General features: G+C 40.2%; 1 protein-coding gene across 3 annotated transcripts in view; it reads left to right on the top strand.

Moving 5' to 3' along the window:
- CACUL1 (CDK2 associated cullin domain 1) overlaps window positions 1-20,521 on the top strand; it is a 70,092-nt gene that overhangs the window by 13,216 nt on the left and 36,355 nt on the right. For 2 of the 3 annotated variants that reach the window (XM_086377647.1, XM_086377648.1), the window contains exons 2-3: window positions 9,218-9,344; window positions 10,450-10,552. In XM_086377647.1, the coding sequence (XP_086233773.1) occupies window positions 9,218-9,344; window positions 10,450-10,552 (230 nt within the window). Of the gene's footprint in view, window positions 1-9,217; window positions 9,345-10,449; window positions 10,553-13,432; window positions 15,736-20,521 lie in introns of those variants that run through there. The other variant, XM_086377649.1, reaches the window with a different exon arrangement.

Genomic DNA, 20,521 nt, shown 5'->3' with positions numbered 1-20,521 from the left:
TCTTGTTATTTTGCATGTGGCTTTTCTCCCTTGAGAAAGTTATCGGGATGCTTTTTTAGGTTAGTGAGTCAGTGTTTTTCTCCCTTTACTGTTCTCTGTTCTCTGGAATTATTTGTAGTCAAATGTTGAATTTCCTGCCTTGATCTTCTAAGTCTGTTAACTATTTTTCAGTATATTCTATTTCTCTTAAACTATTCCTCTATTTCTCTAAACTCAGGGAGAATTTCTTGATGCTTTCTGTTGGATTTTTAACAGTGGCTGTATTTTTAATCTTGAGAGTGTTTGGATTGCTTCCTTTTCATCACCATTTAAAAATTTTGTCTTCTCTGAGCATAGTAATTATAAAGTTTTTTTTTTTAAGTTTTATTTTATTCTCTTAATTATCTTTGCTTTTATGTTTTTGCAATTTTTGTTTTTTTGGTCTCTCGTGTCTGAAGTGAAGTGAAGTCTCTCAGTTGTGCCCGACTCTGCGACCCCATGGATGGTAGCCTGCCCCAAGCTCCTCCGTCCATGGGATTTTCAAGGCAAGAGTACTGGAGTGGGTTGCCATTTCCTTCTCCAGTCTCGTGTTTGAAACCTTGCAAATTTTGGTGATCCTTTGCCAGCTATTCATATTTAAAAGTGAAAAGGTAATTGGTAGCTCTTTGTTTGCGAGGGACTTTGCCTCTGTAAGTGTTGGTCTTCGCTGTAGGCTAATTGGATGCAGAACTGCTGTTTTCTTGGGTGATCTGCCAAATAGGAAGTAAAAACATTACTCCTTGCCAGTGGCGGTCTAGAATTAAAGAAAAGGGGCAGGGTTGGATGTTTGAGCATTTCTTGTTTTGACTTTTGACTTCAGTTCAACTCACCAGCCCTGAGCTTCCCACCTACGCACCCACCTACCGTGTATCTCGTCCTGGAGTCCCAAGCTCTTATCTTTCAGTCTCTGTGCAGAATAACCCTTCTCTTTCTCATTGTTTAGTCTACAGATTTGTAACCAGCCTTCACCCTTCCCACTAATTCTCTGTCTCTAACCTTGCTCAGTGTCCTCCTGTGAACTTCTCAGGGTTCTGCAGGGCAAGATTAGCTCACCTGTTGGTGTTTGCGCCTCAGCGCGTCCTGCCTTCTGCTCTTACTGTAATTACTTTCCTGGTGTCAGTGCCATGGAGAGTTGACTTTAAATCTTGCAAGAAGTAACGGAATTTTAAAACTGTGGCAGACCTACAGTTAAGTTGGCATGGTTCACACCTGTGGAACCTCAATTGAGCAGATGCTTTCTATTTGAGCATGGGGAGATTTGGGATTAGTTGGAGTTGGAGCCATAAAGGATATATTGATAGCACTTGACCGTTTTCGTATATGTGCTTTCATAAATAACATGTTCATTGTGGAAACTCTTTTACAGGCTCAAGTGTGATATTGTGGAATAATGCGCAGGAATTATTCTAAAGTAATGTCAGTTTCAATCTTGCTGGTAGGCCTCAGCGCCTATTTTCTGTTTGTAACATAGTAATGATGAAGGAATTTTCTGCTGTTCTATTTTGCTGTGTGCTCAGTTCTCAGTCATGTCCGACTCCCTGCGATCCCATGGACTGTAGCCCTCCAGGTTCCTCTGTCCATGGGATTCTCCAGGCAAGAATACTGGAGTGGGTTGCCATGCCCTCCTCCAGGGGATCGTCCCAACCCAGGGATCAAACCCATGTCTCCTGCATTGCAGGGAGATTCTTTACTGTCTGAGCCACCAGGGAAGCCCAAGAATACTGGAGTGGGTAGCCTATCCCTTCTCCAGGGGAACTTCACGACCCAGGTATTGAACCACAGTCTCCTGCATTGCAGGCGGATTCTTTACCAGCTGAGCTACCAGGGAAGCCCCAACCCTTCTATTACATTTTCTCAAATTAAGTAATAGTGGAATGTATTTCTGTGTAAGTTTTATGGTGTTTGGGAAAAGAAACATGTCACTTGAAGCGAGGCAAAGCAGGTTCTATAGTTCCATATGGTTGGTGTTCAGTCACTCAGCCATGTCTGACTCTTTGTGACTCCATGGACTGCAGCACACCTGGCTTCCCTGTTCTTCACTAACTCCAGGAGTTTGCTCAAACTCATGTCCATTGAGTGGGTAATGCCATCCAACCATGTCATCCTCTATCATCACTTCTCCTGCCCTCAGTCTTCCCAGCATCAGGGTCTTTTCCAAAGAGTTGGCTGTTCTCATCATGTGACCAGAGTATTCTGCTTCAGCATCAGTCCATCAGTGAATATTCATGGTTGATTTCCTTTAGAATGGACTGGTTGGATCTCCTTGCTGTCCATAGGACTCTGAAGAGTATTTTCCAGCACCACAGTTTGAAAGCATCAGTTCTTCGGTGCTCAACCTTCTTTATGGTCCAACTCTCACATCCATACATGACTACTGGAAAAACCATAGCTTTGACTAGACGGACCTTTGTGGGCAAAGTGATGTCTCTACTTTCTAATACGCATGTCTCTACTTTTTAATATGCATGGTTTCTACTTTTTAATGCTCTAAGTTTGTCATAGCTTTTCTCCAAGGCTCCAGTGTCTTTATCTTATAATTCTTTTCTGGACCAAAATGTTAATCTAGTTATTTGTTTACATAAATGTAACTCAGTGTTTACATGGATATAACAACATTACAAAGAATGACTTCTTAATGATCACAATAGATATTTTATATTGTTCATAGTGTTTAAATTAAGTTATATAAACCATATGCCCTAAAACTTAGAAACTTCCCAGACACATGGAACTTAGAACTTAAAACTTATAAACTCCCCATAGAGCATGTAGCTCTTAAAAAGTTTTAGCTTACTTTAGAAACAATTCCTTTATTAACATTTAACATTAGCTATCATCTTTTAATGGTGAATCAAAATATACCTGAGTAGCTGGTACAGGTTTTGTTTTTTTCCTTCTAATATGGAAAAATATATTTAAAGGATTTGGTAACTTCTTTTACTGTTTTTTCCCGCAACTGGGCAGTTCTCTTGGGAGCAGCTAAACTACTGTTTTCTTTGCTTGGATCAAATTATTTTCCTATTGAGAGAAATAAGTAACAGGGATTTTTTTTTTTTTTTAAAGAAAGAGGAAAACTCCATTTATTTGCTAAACTGCACAATCTTATTCTGATTCTAATTCTCTTCCACTGTGACTGTTCTTTTTTTTTTCCAAAGGCTTCTCCCCATTCTACAGGATTTGTTCTCTCGCTCCATTGCTTGAAAGATTTCAGACTTCCCCTTATGTTGGAGGGAGAAGAATATTCTACCAGGGGGTGAAGTTTTAGACCACACAGATTTACAAGATGGTTATTGATAGATGGGCACACTGTGACCACAAGAAATCATACTTTTTCTCTTAAATCATGTACCCTAGCCAGATCTTTTTTCTCCTAGTTGACTTGTCAGATTATCTCATTGTAATTAGTTGTAATTAATCTAAAAAGTCATTATGCTTGAGACATAATTTAGCCTGTTTAATTTGGCTTAATCATTTATTTCATAATTGCCAATACTATATTCTCCTTTAGGAGCCAATTCTTAATGAAGGTGGCTTTTTTGGTGGGGAGAAGGGAATGGAAGACTAGAACTTGAAGGCTCTTTTGACTAGCTGCCCTTTAAATTGTTTTCTTTGTTACACGTGCACCTTTATTTGTTCTGCGGTTGAAGTTGTTCAGACCCAACAACCACATGCTAGCAAGTTGAGAACAGGAGCGCCTGTGACCCCCGGCTGTTCTGAGCGTAGTAGGAGCAGTGGGCAGTGCTTCTCTAAGAGGCAGGCAGAAGAATCATCTGAAGGGCTCAAAGGGATTTCTGCATCATGTGTTACACCCTCCCTCCTTTTCTGACCCCACAGGTCTGGGTTGGGCCCTGGCCGTGTTTTGCATTTACATCAAATGAACAAGTTTCCAGGTGGTGGTGATGCTGCTTCTAGTATCACATTTTCGGAGCCACTGATCGAAGGGAGTGACCAGTCTTTGCAGTAGATCTAGAATGAATTAATAATGCCTGCTATAATTTCTGAGTATATCCTCCCCTTACAAACAAATAACAAGAAAAAAAAATACTCAAAAGGAATATCTGGTAGGGTTTGCTTTAGTCTGTGAAACCAAATGCACTTTAATTCCAAAGCTACTGATAAGTAGTATGCCTTGAATTGTTTTTATATTAAACATTTATTTTGTCTTCCATTAAATTAATTTACTTCACATGCATTATTGAATACCTATCGTGTGCTAGTTTGGACTTGGGAATCTAGCATTGAATGAATTCCTTCTCCAAAGGGCTTGTGTCTGGTTTGAGGAAGATTGATATTTAACACATAATATGTCAAGTTATTTGGATAACAAAGTATGAAAGTTGAACATAATTATTCTTGCCTGGTATGAATTACATATCCCCAGTAGTTTCTCGTTTATTGGCAAACTGACTGACAGTACTTTCTGAACCTCCGATTCCAGCTATTCCATGTGTTTCAGATTGTATTTCACTTTATTTTAGTAAAGATCAGTTGTAGTACTTTCTCAGTAGGCTATGTGAGCTTGTTATCTTATGAGGTTCAAAGTTTAAGCCTTGTGGCATGATGTTTTGAGGCTGTAGGGTTTTTAAATTGTTTGAACATGAATGTCTCTTAGAGGGCATGTGCGTTCTCCACTTCATTGAAATGCTCACAGGTCTTTTATTCTTGTGCCAGGTCTGTGTTACTCATCTATGTTACTGGCCTGGGCCTTGCAGGCATTTGAGTTTAGAGTATCTTCTTTAGGCACTTTGAAAAATAGTGCATTTTTTTTCAAGCTGGGGAATCTAACCTAGATAAAATTCAGTTAGGTTTTGTTTAGGTTCCGTATTTTATATTTCTTTTGATTAGTCTGAACTTTTTTGTGGGCAGAGTTGAAAGGGATTGCTTACCTTTCTCTAACAAGAGGATCTATTTTTAGAATTCAAGGCTGTGTGGGTTCAGGCACACACAGTGTTTGAGGCTGTGTGTATCAAGTGTTAGATAAACCAAACACATGGCTAATATTATTTGGTTTGTTTTAAATCAGAGATTGGGTTGAGATTAGCAAGGAATTAAGTATTTTAAAAGTTGTCGGGATTGTTGTTTTAAGTGTTGACCGCAGAGTGATATGAAAACCCTTCTTGATCTTTGGCTGAAGGTATGAACACCAGCCGGTGCTCACCCTTCAGACTCCCTGTAGCTGGCAGATGCTGATCTGTGTTCTGCCTTCCTTTCTACTGTGGTGAAGATTGGGTGGCTCCTGAGAAACCACATGCTAGCTAGTGTTCCTGCTGCTGGGCCAGACTGTTGTAGACAGGGTGGCTTATTTATCGATCCCATTTCTGGAGATGAGAAGTCCAGGATCAAGGCCCTGGCAGACTGGGAGTCTGGTGAGGGAGCCTGCTTCCTGGTTCATAGAAGGCCACCTTCTCCCTGGGTCCTCATATTGTGGAGAGGGTGAGGGGGCTCTCTAGAGTCACTCAGTTCATTCATGAGGATCCACCCCCATGATCTGAAAACCTCCCAAAGGCTCCACCTCCTAATACCATCACCCTGGGGGTTAGGATTTCAACACATGAGTCTTGAGGGGATGTGAACATTCACTCCATAATAGGTAGCAAGTAAGTGAATTGGTTTTCTGTGGTTTTTCAAGCAAAATATATGTGGAAATAGCTATAACTTCTTTTTAGATGTGGAAATAGTAGTTAAAATTTTCTGCTGTGACTTGTGCCTTTTTCATTTTGGTTTGAAAGTCTGTTCTCAAAGATATTTAAAAGCAGAGCTTTTTTTTTTTTTTTTTTTTTCTTTAGTGCCACATGAAAGATATCCGAGAGGCATCAGAAATCTTTGCTTCTGTACTGGGACTTCATCCTGTCCTTACACCTGCGGGACTTCACATCTTAGGTTCTTTTTCCTCCATCAGATCTTTGCCTTGGAGATTTGTAGAAGTGTGGGACCCGTGCTTGGAAAGCAGGCAGCTCCAGTGCCGGCTCCAGTGCCAGATGGAGTTCATTGAACTGAGCTGTCCAGGAGCCTGTGGGTTGGCCTGTTCGTTCTTGGCTTTTGGGACTTGAAGTTTTCTTTCTGATCTGAACATGTTAGCGTTCTCAGCTCCCAGCTTTGGGCATGGAGCAGGTGTATGGTGTGGTTTAGATGATGAACACTGAGGTTGTATTGTTCGGTCGCTAAGTTGTGTTCAACTCTTTGTGACCCCATGGACTGCAGCATGCCAGGCTCCTCTGTCCTGCAGTCTCCCACACACTGATAGGTTCCGTAACCTAGAATCACAGAGTGAGTTCTTTGGTTTTCAGTTATTTTCAGTTTTTTCCTTCAAACTTTAAACTTTTTGTTTTGTATTGGGGTATAGCCGATTAACAACGTTGTTAGACAGCGAAGGGACTTGGCATAAGGGGAGGTGGTATTTTGGAGATAGCGTGTAATCCTTTGCAATATCTGCTGATTCCCTTTTATCGCTGGGAAAGCAAGCTTCACGCAATCTTTCAAGGCAGTAGGACCTCACTAGAATTTAACAACTGTATTTATGTTTATGGGGCATATTGCTAATATGGTACTACTTTTCTGTTTTTGATGGGTTTTGTTTGTTTGTTTTGTTTGAAGAATGGGTAGTTTTATGCCCAAGGGGGTGATTCTAGGAAGCACCTGTCAGAGTGTGGAGATGAGAGACCGAGATGGTAAGGAAGCCAGTAAAGAAGTCAGCACCGTGGCAACTGGAGTGTGTTCCCAGTGGGGGCTTGGGAGTCGGCGCAGCATTCACCCAGAGTAAAGGGAGATGCTGAGGATGTGTGCCCGAGGACTCATTAATCATTACTTGATGGTGGCTCCTGGGGGTGTTAATTCTCTTGAACTTCCAACCTGCCCCCTCCCTCAGGCAGAGGAGTGGCAGCCAGATAGCACTTTGGCAAACAGTGGTAGGTGCCCCCCCCCCCCCCGCCATGGCCTTTGTGGGCAGAGTAGGTGGGCGGGGTACCAGCGGTTTCAACTCCTGAATATGTGGCTTCTCCTGCGTCCTCCACATCTTAGTCAATGGCACCCCCATCCTTTGATGCTCAGGCTAAAAACTTTAGAGTCATCCTTGACCCTTCTCTCACATCCCACATCCAAACCATCAGCAAATCCTGTTGGCTTTCCCTTAAAATACATGCGGAATCTGACCTTTCCTCTTGTCCTCACTGCTCTCACATAGTCCAGCCCCCCACCATCTCACAGCTTTCTTACATAAGGCTGCTGGAATGATACATAGAAATCAAAGATTACATAACTTGACTGCTCAAAACCCTCCTCCTCTTAACTCAGAGTGAAAGGCAGAATCTTTCGACCGCTCATAAGGCCCTCCAGGATCTGACCACCTTCTGCCTTTTGTGTGTGTGCCTATGTGTGCACACACACGTCCAGTTCTTTTTGTCTTTAGCCTTGTATAGAGTCAGAACACTACTTTTGTCTCCATTTCCCCCCGACCGCCACCCCCCCCCGCCCCCCGCCCTCACCCGCCAGCCCTTTTTTTTTAGTGGCAGCTATGTGATTCATTTGTAAATTAGATTTATTTGTCACTGTTTACATTCCATCTTTACTACTACATCCTGGTTGAATTTTTTTTTTCCATACAGTGAATCTACTTTTTATAGTGATTAGTTCTCTTGGTTTTGAGAAATGCACGGAGTGGTGTATCCGCCACCACATATCCATACAAAAGAGTCCATTGTCTTAAACATTTCCTCCTGCTTCCCCTTTGTAGACAGTCCCTCTTTCAACCTTCCAGTCTCTGGCAGCTACTGATCCGTTTTCCTCCCTACAGTTTTGCCTTTATAAATAAGAGAGTCTTACCATATATATATAGCTTTTTTGATCTGATTCTTTCACTTAGCAGAACACATTTAAGATTATTCCATGTTGTGTAAATCACTTGTTAAATCCTCAAGTGTCCTTTAAGTATATTAAAGCCCCCCCCCAAAAGTCAATTGATTTAAAGAAAGTATTGAACAAACACAATAGATGTGACACAGAGATATGAGAAATATCTTGAACCTTAGTGAACCTAAAATTGGGAAATGGACTGGTGGCTCAGGCGATAAAGAATCTGCCTGCAATGCAGGAGACCCGGGTTTGACCCCTGGATCCGGAAGATCCCCTGGAGGAGGGGATGGCAACCCACTCCAGTATTCTTGCCTGGAGAATTCCACGGACAGAGGATGCTGGTGGGCTACAGTCCATGGGGTCACAGAGTCCCACATGACTGAGCGACTAACACTAACGTGATAGAAAGATGTCAGATCAAGACTTTGCTTTTCCTGGTACCACTGCCAGGGATTAGCTGTGTCCTCTTGGGGAAATCACCCTTCTGCTCCCAAGTTTCTGATAAACTCAATAGTAAAATGGCTGATCTAGTAGTTGTTCGCTCCTATAGAGACTCTACGATGCAAGTTACTTTAGGTGCTTCGGGTAGCTCTTCTCACTATTAGCGTTTCATTGCTGTGAAGTCCCCATCGCCCCTGGATTTCACAGTTAGAACAGGCTGTTATGTAAACGCTTTGTTAAACCCATCCTGGAGGAATAAGAGCCAGCCAGCCGTTAGGAATGAGGTAAGCCTTCAATACACGGCTGGAGTTCCTCAACACTTTTCTGTTGGGCTTATCTGAAGGGTGGGATCGCGTGAGCCTGCATCACAGCCATTGTCATGTCCAGGAGCTCCTGGTGGTGCCATAAAATCTTGGCAAGTTTCTAGCACTCTAGCATTTGGAATTTAATCTCCACAGTCATTTCCTTAGGTAGATTTTCCCAGGGGTTTCTGTAAAGATTGATTAGAAGTTAAGTTTCCTAGAACTTTATTGCGATTCCTGAATAGGCCATCTTGTCGCATCATGGACAATGTGTATTTGAAGGTCAGTGCATGTTAGGAATGCTTCAGTCATCACAGAAAACTGCAAAGGGAACCAGAGAGAATTGCTTGTTTTGTTATTTTTAATGATAGGTAGATTTATAGTAATTTTTTTTCTCTTTTGTATAGTAATTTTTAAAATCATAATTAATGGCTGCTTAAATTCCCTGATCAGACTGGGCTTTTTGAAATTGGAAGTGAAATAATAATTGAGTTATATTTAGGTGATAGATTGTCAATGTAAAATTAGAGGAATTTGAAAAACTGCTATGGTTTGTGTTTATTTTATATGTGGCACATAGTAATATTCATCTTACTTTTTACTTTTAGTAATGAATGTTATAACTATTGAAGATTATAAGAGCACATACTGGCCAAAATTGGATGGTGCCATAGATCAGCTTTTAACTCAGAGTCCTGGTGACTATATCCCCATATCCTATGAACAGATATACAGGTAAGTCAAGATTTTATTTGCTTGGATTTTAGAGGGTATATTGAGGTTCACAGCAAGTTGAATTATGGCAGTATGTATGCATATAATGTATGATACATACAGTGAGGCTCTATAAATTATTTATATTACACACTTGTGGATTGGGGGTTTTATTTGTACTTCTTACTTCAGAATTGGTTTTCAAATCAAGGTATTGTTAACCCTACCTCAGCCTGCCACCCCCACCAACACAATGCAGAAATTATAGAGGTCAGTGAAAAAGGCAAAAAAAAAAAAAAAAAATTGTCCTTTCAGTGTCATGGGGAGGTGCTAGCTTGTTCTGTTGATGTTTATGATACACAAGTTTACCTATCTTTGGTGATTTTGTTTCCCAGCTCCTGGTAGGTGAAAGTAGCCACATTAGTGAGGACTGGGGTGGGATGTCAGATCAGCCCAGTCACAAGAGGAGGCAGTGACAGCTGTGCTGTTCTACACAAGTGAATCACAAAGACATTACATTGCAAACACTTTTGTGAGTTAGAAACTTCGGCTGTGCATCACTCTCTCTCTTCCTTATTTTAACGTTCATTAATGGGACTTCCCTATTAGCTCAGACAGTAAAGCGTCTGTCTACAATTTGGGAGACCCGGGTTAGATCCTTGGATCGGGAAGATCTGCTGGAGAAGGAAATGGCAACCCACTCCAGTATTCATGCCTGGAAGATCCCATGGACCGAGGAGCCTTGTAGGCTGCAGTCCATGGGGTCGCAAAGAGTCGGACACGACTGAGCAACTTCACTTTCACTTTCAGTTTTCAGTGTCAAAGAGAGAAGCTGACTTTTAAGTAGTTCCCATAGTCAAATTCAGATTATTACCCAGTATTAGGTTATCTAGTTCTGATAAAATAGTTAATAGGATCCTCAGAAAGATTCTTTGTAGCTGGCAGTGCTGGCTCTTCCGTCTGAACACTGATTGGGGCAGGGTACATTTTTGTTTAAGAGTTGCAGTTGGTTACTTTGTTAGGCCCGAATTAATTCACCAGTGGTTATATATTGAGGGTATGCCTTTACCTTGGGCTGAGTTAAGTGCGTCATTGTTGATTTTTCTGTCTGCCCTCCTCCCCACAGTTGTGTGTATAAATGCGTGTGCCAGCAGCACTCGGAGCAGATGTACAGTGATCTGATTAAAAAGATAACTAACCACTTAGAACGAGTCTCAAAGGAGCTGCAGGTAAAGAACTGATTGTATCGATTTTTGCTTCTTCAAATTTTCTCGTCTTGGGAATAGATTAATTTGGAAATTTAACATAAACTGTGGACATTTTTAGATTATGTGTATTTCCGACCTTAATTCCATTTATTAACCATGTCAGCATTTCTTTTCTTTAAAACCTTATTTGTTCTGTTAACCTCAGTCTTTGGTGACTTTTGTATTATGAACCTGTGTATTTTAATTTTTTCTGAACTTTTTTTTTTATTGTTATCTTTGAAGTGTTATTTGCCTACCAGTTTCTAATATTTGCTAATATTAACAACTGAAGTTAGCATTTTATTGGTCAGCTCTACAGACGAACATCATCCCAGCTGTGAAATCTGGGGCAAGTTGCAGAAATATTTTGTTTAAGGAGGCACTTGGCTTCTTGATGGCTTGCTGGCCCTCCCCGCCTCAGTAAAGTTTCCAGTGCTTGAAGGTCACGTACTATCTTTATTCCAGGGCCAGCTCACATTTTAGTTGCAGTGTAGAAATTGCAGGATGTGTAGAAGAGTCACGCAGCAGTAGATCACCGAGGTCCCCCCTCAGTCAGGATGTGCTTCAGCAATTCTGAAATACCCAGTTTCCAGCAAGTGCTGGGTTGCTATTTGGATACGGTTCCTCACTTCCCTTGTGGTCTGAGGTGTCTTAGTTTTTGTTTACCCCAAACAGTTGTTGTACTAAGTAAAAGTAGCTTCTTAAAAAAAATTATAGTCAGAGTTGTATTTATCATAGCCAGATATATATTTTTCCTTTTGTCGGTATAAATTGTTTTTGTCATCTTTTTTGCCATTAAATACAAAATCTGTCTTTTTTGTCTTTTTAAACTTTTTATTTTGTATTGGGATATAGTTGATTAGCAAACAGTGTTGTGGTAATTTCGGTTGAACAGCGAAGGGCCTCAGCCATACATACACGTGTAAATACAAAATTTTTATCCATTTAACAAATATATTTAGTACTGGGCATTGTATATGAATTACAGGTAAAACTTAAGACCTGTGCATTGTGGCTTTGAATGGTTTGCTTAATAATTCTTGACTCTACCCTCTCTGAATCCCCACGTCCAGTTTATTGCCAAATCCCATTTATGTTCTACTTCTGTCTTGGCTCCTGTCCACTTTCCATCATCCAGTCCAGGCTACGTCTTTTTAGGTGTGTTCTCAAATGCTCCTCTCAGTTGGTGCTTTGCCTCTACTTTTAACACTTCTAACTAGAATCTTGCACTTTAGAGTGACTGTTTCTAAAATACAGCTCTGATAATCATATTCCTGTTAGAATAACATCTAAGCTTCTTAACGGGATTTAGAAAGCCTTTCATTGTCTTGACTCCTGCTTGTTTCTGTAGCCTAATGGCTTTTAGGATGAGATGGTTGGATAGCATCACTGACTCAATGGACATGAGTTTGAGCAAACTCCAGGAGATTGTGAAAGACAGGGAAGCCTGACATGCTGCTGTCCACGGGGTCGCAAAGAGTCATACATGACTTAGCGACTGAACAGCAATAATGGCTTTTCTGTTCCTGAACTTATTTCAGTTCCTTGAACACTTTAGGTACTCTCTCACATCTTGGCTTTTCCCATGTTAAGTTGACTGCCTGAAACATTCTTCCTTTTCCTCTTCCCTCTTATATTTTCAGTCATTGTGAACTTAATGTTCAAGCTGCAGCTCAGACATCGTTTGTTTTGGAAAACATTCTCTGATACCTTGTTCCCCAAGTCTGGGTTTGGGAACCCCTTATCTGTGCTTCTCTAGCACTGAGTATGTCATGGTAGTTCACTGTGTATTGTAATTTCTAGTTTGGCTGTTCCCTCTCCCCACACCCCCTGCCCCAGTAGTGTGTCCTGAGAGAGCAGAGGTGCATGTCTGTCTTCATCATTGTGCGTTAGTACCTTACCCAGTGTCTGATACGCACTAGCCATCACTTACTGAATAAAATGTATAGTGAATGAATGTTTATGAATATTTATTATCTCTTGGGTAATGAAAATTTTTCTAGTAGAAATCTGAGTTTGATCTTGTTTTTAACCTGAAATCTAGGTGATCTTCTGGGTGTAGGATATACCAGAGATTTCATTAGATCAGCAAAAAACTCATCTCAAAAAGGATCGTGTTATTAGTACTCTTTTGCTATTATTGAAATAATATTAAATAGTCTTCTAAACAGAAAGCAAACCTTTCAGTTCAACTTATAAGGATAAAATATATTACTTGTCTTATAAAAGTCATCTTTGAAATGTGAATTGGAAATTTTATAATACATTTTACACTTATGCTCTGACTTCGCGTGTGTCATTAATTTGACTGATAGAGTTCTGATTTGCCAAAGCTATTTGTCGTATTGCAGTTTCTGCTTGAGTAGATTTTTCTGGTACTTAATTTTGTAAGCACTGTAAGACTTTTCATTCTTAGAATTAGAATATTACTGTAAAATACTTTTAAAGGTAGAGGGCCTTGTAGTGTAGTATCATCAAGCTCTATCTAACCGATAGTTTTGGAAGACCACTTGCTACAGTCTCTGGCATAAATTTGTTTGATCAGTTATCGGTATCCCAAAGGTAACCTGTTACTTGCCCAGGATGGACTGTACAGGGACCTAATACCTGGGAGTCACTGAGGTTTGGAGAGTGAGTTTCTGTGGTTTTGGAGAGTGATCTCTGACTGTGTGTAGAGCTCCTTTATTCTTTATCACAAATGCACCATAGTTCATTGTCCCTTGCTTTATGGATGTACCTCAGTTTATTTAACCATTTTTTAACCGGTGAATATTTAGGTTGCTTCCAGTCTTTGGCTATTACTAACAGTGGTACAGTGAATAATCGCTCTTATAAGTTTCATTGTGCTTTGATTTATTGCAGTTAACAGGTGCTACATTTTTTACAAATTGAAGGTGTGTGGCAACCATGTACTGAGCAAGTCTACTGACGTCATTTTTCCAAGGACATCTGTTTGCGTAGTGTCTCTGTGTCACACTTTGGCAATTGTTGCAATATTTCAAGCTTTCTCATTATTATTATATTTGTTATGGTGATTTGTGATGAGTGATATTATTACTTTAGGTTGCTGAAGGTTCAGATGATTAGAATTTTTTAGCAATAAAGCATTTTTTTTAACTAAAGTATGTACATTGATTGGTTTTTTTAAACTAAAGTATGTACATGGATTGGGTTTTTTTTAGACATAATGCTATTATACACTTAATAGACTATAGCACTAGAAAACTAAAAATACGTGTGACTCTATTTATTGATAACTGCTTTATTGTGGTGGTCTGCAGTGGAACCTGTAGTATCTCTGAGGTCTGCCTGCCATCTCATGTACTTTGTGCATATTTTGTGATTCACAAAAGTTGTGCCAAGTTATGTGCCCCCACTGGTTCGGTGTGTATCAGAAGCCTGTTTTCTCTACCATTACTAATATGGCATGTTAGGTAACTAAAGAATTTTTGCTTTGTATTAATATAGGCATAATTCTTATAAAAATTGTAGTCAGGGGTGATAGCTCTTGTGAGCTAGTATTAGGTGATAGCTAAAATTTTAAAAGCTATATTGATAAATATGCAGATAGTATACTATGTAAAACCAGGGAACTTAGTTTATTTTTAGAATCAATACATATCCTACTTTGAGTTCAGCGGCATGGGACTATGAAAAATCTTGTTTCGAAATGATCTCTGTTGTAAAATTGTTAAGTCAAACCATTATTAATAGCAGGATGAAGTGGATAAAAATATGGGGACCTGGGCTCTGGTCTCAACTCTTGCCCCTCAGCAGCTATTTGCCTCTTGATTAAGCATGCTGATATCATCTTGCAAATTTTCTCATTCTTAAAATGAAGTGGCTTTACCGAAATATTTGGTTCCTTTACTCTCAGGTCTAAGATATTTTTTCTTTGCTTGCTTCTCGGCCAGTGCTGCTTCATTCTTTTCTCAGGCTTAAACTCATGAGTGTCCACCTGTGTAAAATCTTCCTCACACCCTCGCATTTCCCTCAGACAAACAGAACGCCAGTGGAACTTTTTCTTCTGTGTACCCATAGCATCTTGGCAATAACAACTCTGTATTGTTCCTGCGTCCACGTCTGGACACCTGACAGCTCCTTCCTCCTTGGAAGGCAGGGACTCTGTCTTGTTTGTCTTTTTATCCGTAGTGCCTGGCACAGTTACAGCTCACCAAATGTTTGTCAAGTAAATGTTCGGCATCAGATTTGACCAGTGGGAAGAGTAGCATAATTAGTGACCACTAATCTTTATGTCTTTGGATGCCTGTTGTTGGTCAGTCTCTTAAGTCGTGTCCAGCTCTTTGTGGCCTCATGGACTATAGCCTACCAGGCTCCTCTGTCCATGAGCTTTCCCAGGCAAGAACACTGGAGTGGGTTGCCTTTTACTTCTCCAGGGGATCTTCCCAGACCAGAGATCAAACCCACGTCTCCTGCGTTGGCAGGTGGATTCTCTACCACTGAGCCATCTGGAAAGTCCTAACTAGTTGTGTAGGCATTTTATTAATTCAGTTTTCACTTAATCCAGTATATCAATTTATTCAGTGTTGCAGGTGTGTGGCATAATGGTGATGCAGTCTCTACTTTATAGAGACCTTAAGGACAGTTTTCATTTGGGACAGAACATGAGTGTATGCTCAGGTCCCTTGAGCCAGAAGAGTTCCGTTTGGGTGGAATGTTTTGTTTGCAGCTCTGAGTGTAGTAATGAAATGCTGTTATGAGCTAAAACAGGAGTGTGATATGAGGTGCATTTGGCAGATAATCAGAAATTTGGTGTTTGGATTAATATAATCAGTGAGTTGGACCTTTAGGGCATCAACCTCTTATCTTTCAAGAGCATCTTAAAATAACTACTGGTGTGTGTATGTTTACACTGTCAGAATGATTTATTTATTTCTATCAAAAGCCATATTGTATTGAAGGGACTGAAGAGTATATGAAATAATGTTTCATGTTCCCCAGTTATTGACTTAAAAACTATAGAATATTGGTTTTAGATATTTTAAAAGATTCTTTTAATTTGTCAAACCTAAATGTTTTAATATAACAGCATAATCTGACTTGCTTGTTCTTGAAAAAATGTATTTTTGAACAATGACTTGACCACTTTGGTAAGTTAAAAACTTTTTTGTTGTTAAATTTATTAAATCACTTTCATAGCTAAACCGACTTAGTGTTCTACTTACTATTGTATTTTTCTTATGTATGTATCTATACTTTTTTTTTTTTTTACTTAAACTACCAGATTGTTTGAACTGTGACCTATTTTGCATTTTTTTTTTTTTAAAGTCGTTCTCCCGGACTTGTGCTTCACTCCTCTGTTCTTTAAATATGGGGATGAACATCTCTATTCTGTTTTTTTCCCCTATGTCTCCAAAGCCTCAAAATGTGAATTTACAGTTCTGATTTTTTGATATACCAAAATTGGTTTATTAGTTTAGTAAATGATATTCTTTCTGGTTAGTTTTAGAAAATTCTATTGAAACTTGTGGCAATCATTATACTTTAGGTGATGGCTCAAACCAGCCATCATGTCCACGCACATATGGACACCTTATCTTTGACAAAGGAGGCAAGAATATACAATGGATTAAAGACAATCTCTTTAACAAGTGGTGCTGGGAAAGCTGGTCAACCACTTGTAAAAGAATGAAACTAGAACACTTTCTAACACCATATACAAAAATAAACTCAAAATGGATTAAAGATCTCAATGTAAGACCAGAAACTATAAAACTCCTAGAGGAGAACATAGGCAAAACACTCTCTGACATACATCACAGCAGGATCCTCTATGACCCACCTCCCAGAATATTGGAAATAAAAGCAAAAATAAACAAATGGGACCTAATTAAACTTAAAAGCTTCTGCACATCAAAGGAAACTATTAGCAAGGTGAAAAGACAGCCTTCAGAATGGGAGAAAATAATAGCAAATGAAGCAACCGACAAACAACTAATCTCAAAAATATACAAACAACTCCTACAGCTCAACTCTAGAAAAATAAATGACCCAATCAAAAAATGGGCCAAAGATCTAAATAGACATTTCTCCAAAGAAGACATACAGATGGCTAACAAACACATGAAAAGATGCTCAACATCACTCATTATCAGAGAAATGCAAATCAAAACCACTATGAGATACCATTTCACACCAGTCAGAATGGCTGCGATCCAAAAGTCTACAAATAATAAATGCTGGAGAGGGTGTGGAGAAAAGGGAACCCTCTTACACTGTTGGTGGGAATGCAAACTAGTACAGCCACTATGGAGAACAGTGTGGAGATTCCTTAAAAAACTGGAAATAGAACTGCCTTATGATCCAGCAATCCCACTGCTGGGCATACACACTGAGGAAACCAGAAGGGAAAGAGACACGTGTACCCCAATGTTCATCGCAGCACTGTTTATAATAGCCAGGACATGGTAACAACCTAGATGTCCATCAGCAGATGAATGGATAAGAAAGCTGTGGTACATACACACAATGGAGTATTACTCAGCCATTAAAAAGAATATATTTGAATCAGTTCTAATGAGGTGGATGAAACTGGAGCCTATTATACAGAGTGAAGTAATAAGCCAGAAGGACAAACACCAATACAGTATACTAACGCATATATATGGAATTTAGAAAGATGGTAACGATAACCCTGTATACGAGACAGCAAAAGAGACACTGATGTATAGAACAGGCTTATAGACTCTGTAGGAGAGGGAGAGGGTGGGAAGATTTGGGAGAATGGCATTGAAACATGTGAAATGTCATGTATGAAACGAGATGCCAGTCCAGGTTCAATGCACAATGCTGGATGCTTGGGGCTGGTGCACTGGGACGACCCAGAGGGATGGTATGGGGAGGGAGGAGGGAGGAGGGTTCAGGATGGGGAACACATGTATAATTTTTTTTAAATTAAAATTGAATTAAAAAAAAAAAAAGAAAATTCTATTGAAACTTGTGGCAATCATTATACTTTAGGTGATGGCTCAAACCAGCTTTTCCAAATGCCCATTAGACATTTCAACTTGTATTTCTCCTTTTGGATACTCCATATTCATGTATAAATTGAAATTCCTCTTCTCTCAAATCAGTTTTACTCTCAGGCTTGTTATTTCATATTCACCTTTGACTCCTTTTTTCTCCCTTATCTCTTATTTCCAGGTGCTAGTCAAGGTTGATAAGAATACAATAATTTGATTTGTTTCTGTCCCCTTTTATTCCCACTGCTGTCATCTTTTTCCTTGTCATTGCTGGCTAGTGCCTACTGTAGTGCAGGACTCTCCTAACTGGTCTTCCTTTGTTCAGTCAGTTTTTTTTTTTTTGGACTGACTAATCTTGATACTGAAGCTGAAGCTCCAATACTTTGGCCATCTGATGCAAAGAACTGACTTATTGGAAAAGACGCTGATGCTGGTAAAGATTGAAGGCAGGAGCAGAAGGGGACGACAGAGGATGAGATGGTTGGATAGCATCACCGACTTGATGGACATGAGTTTGAGCAATCTCCAGGAGTTGGTGATGGACAGGGAAACCTGGCATGCTTCAGTCCATGGGGTCACAAAGAGTCGGACACGACTGAGCATCTGAACTGAACTGAATCTTCTAAAAATGCTAATTTTTGATGGGCGTACTTTCTTATTCAAAAACATCAAAGATTCCCATTTGCTTTTCTTAATCACTGTTGATTTCTTAGCCAGTATAAAGTAACTGAGCTGGTCGGTGGGTTGTAGGGATCCCTAGTGGGGAACCTACTAGAGCTTGCTCTTTCCTATGCTAGTGTGCAGGGTGCTCTGGCAGGTGCAGCCATAGACGTATGATTGATAAGGCTGGGTCATTTAGACCAACTCTACAGCTGAGAGCAGGGATGGGGACTTCCCTGGTGTCCAGTGGTTATGACTCCACCCTTCCACTGCAGGGGCACGAGTTCGATCCCTGGTCAGGGAACTAAGATCCCACATGCTTTGTGGCATGGCCAAAAAACAAAAATGTTTAAAAAAAAAAAAGTCCAAGGAGCTAATTAAAAAGTGAAGAATTATAGGACCAAGATCTGGGAAAAGAAGGAAATCTGGAGACGGGAGACTAGCATTTGAGCCATTTCTCTGCTAGAGGCGCCTGTTTATTTGGGAAGAGTAGTGTCATATGCTATGCTAAGTCACTTCAGTCGTGTCCGACTCTGTGCGACCCCATAGACAGCAGCCCACCAGGCTCCCCCGTCCCTGGGATTCTCCAGGCAAGAACACTGGAGTGGGTTGCCATTTCCTTCTCCAATGTGTGAAAATGAAGTTGCTCAGTTGTGTCCGACTCCTCGAGACCCCATGGATTGCAGCCTACCAGGCTCCTCCATCCATGGGATTTCCAGGCTGAGATATTTTATAAAACTTTGATGGGTTTATGAGGGTAGGGTGATAAAAATTGGGGTTCAGGTCCCACCAAACCTAAAGGATCACATCCCAGGTATACTAAGAATGGTCAGTTAGAGCTGTCATGGTAGCTGGCATTTGATTCCTGATGGAATGAAGATGGTGTGGATTTGCTAGCTCCTCTAGTGGCTTACCAGAAGCAAAAGTAAATTCTGTCTGTAGCAAGATAATTATCCTAGGCATCAAATTGTTTGCATAATTTTTCATAAGCAGTGTCTGATGTTCAGTCAGAAATACCTGGTTATATTAGGAGATGAGGTGATCATGAAACGGAGAGAACCAATGAAATACGTTTTTAGCCAAGAATTGGGAGAATTCATCACCAGTAGTTTCTCCTTTTGAGGAAATACTGGAGTGTTCTTCAGATAGAAGGAAAATATCCCTAGATGAAAACTTGGAGAGTCAATAGGAGTGAAGGAAAACTGAGATATGAATTACATATCTCTGAATATATATAGGTCCCCAGTCCCTTGTCTGTAATTCCAAAATACAAAAAAAAACTTTGAAAATTGATTTTTTTCCCCCCTCTTAAATTTGGTGCCAAAACTCATTTGCAGTAAAACTTGGTTAAAACTCATGTGAGGAAGGAACTTAGTGGGAACCTACATATGTTTTCTCCCAGAAATATCAATAGGTTGATATTCCCATTCTCTACTGGATATTTTACAGAGTATATGGTTTATGTACCATCAGTTCAGTTCAGTTCAGTTCAGTTGCTCAGTCGTGTCCGACTCTTTGCGACCCCATGAATCACAGCACTCCAGGCCTCCCTGTCCATCACCAACTCCCGGAGTTCACCCAGACTCACGTCCAATGAGTCAGTGATGCGATCCAGCCATCTCATCCTCTGTCGTCCCCTTCTCCTCCTGCCCCCAATCCCTCCCAGCATCAGGGTCTTTTCCAATGAGTCAACTCTTCACATGAGGTGGCCAAAGTACTGGAGTTTCAGTTTTAACATCATTCCTTCCAAAGAAATCCCAGGGCTGGTCTCCTTCAGAATGGACTGGTTGGATCTCCTTGCAGTCCAAGGGACTCTCGAGAGTCTTCTCCAACACCACAGTTCAAAAGCATCAATTCTTAGGTGCTCAGCCTTCTTCACAGTCCAACTCTCACATCCATACATGACCACAGGAAAAACCATAGCCTTAACTAGACAGACCTTTGTTGGCAAAGTAATGTCTCTGCTTTTGAATATGCTATCTAGGTTGGTCATAACTTTCCTTCCAAGGAGTAAGTGTCTTTTAATTTCATGGCTGCAGTCACCATCTGCAGTGATTTTGGAGCCCAAAAAAATGAAGTCTGACACTGTTTCCACTGTTTCCCCATCTATTTCCCATGAAGTAATGGGACTAGATGCCATGATCTTCATTTTCTGAATGTTGAGCTTTAAGCCAACTTTTTCGCTCTCCACTTTCACTTTCATCAAGAGGCTTTTTCTAAATCTGAAAAGCTCTAAATTGTAGCACACTTCTAGTCCCAGGAATCTTGGGTGAAAAATTGTGAACCTGTTGTCAATCAAAAGGGAGAA

This window comes from Bos grunniens, chromosome 26 (assembly GCF_055505025.1).
Source record: "Bos grunniens cultivar Pamir isolate PY7600 chromosome 26, Bosgru_T2T1.0, whole genome shotgun sequence".
NCBI classification, from domain to species: Eukaryota; Metazoa; Chordata; class Mammalia; order Artiodactyla; family Bovidae; genus Bos; species Bos grunniens.
Note: the sequence above shows the minus strand (reverse complement) of the source record. Positions and strands in the feature narration are given on the sequence as shown.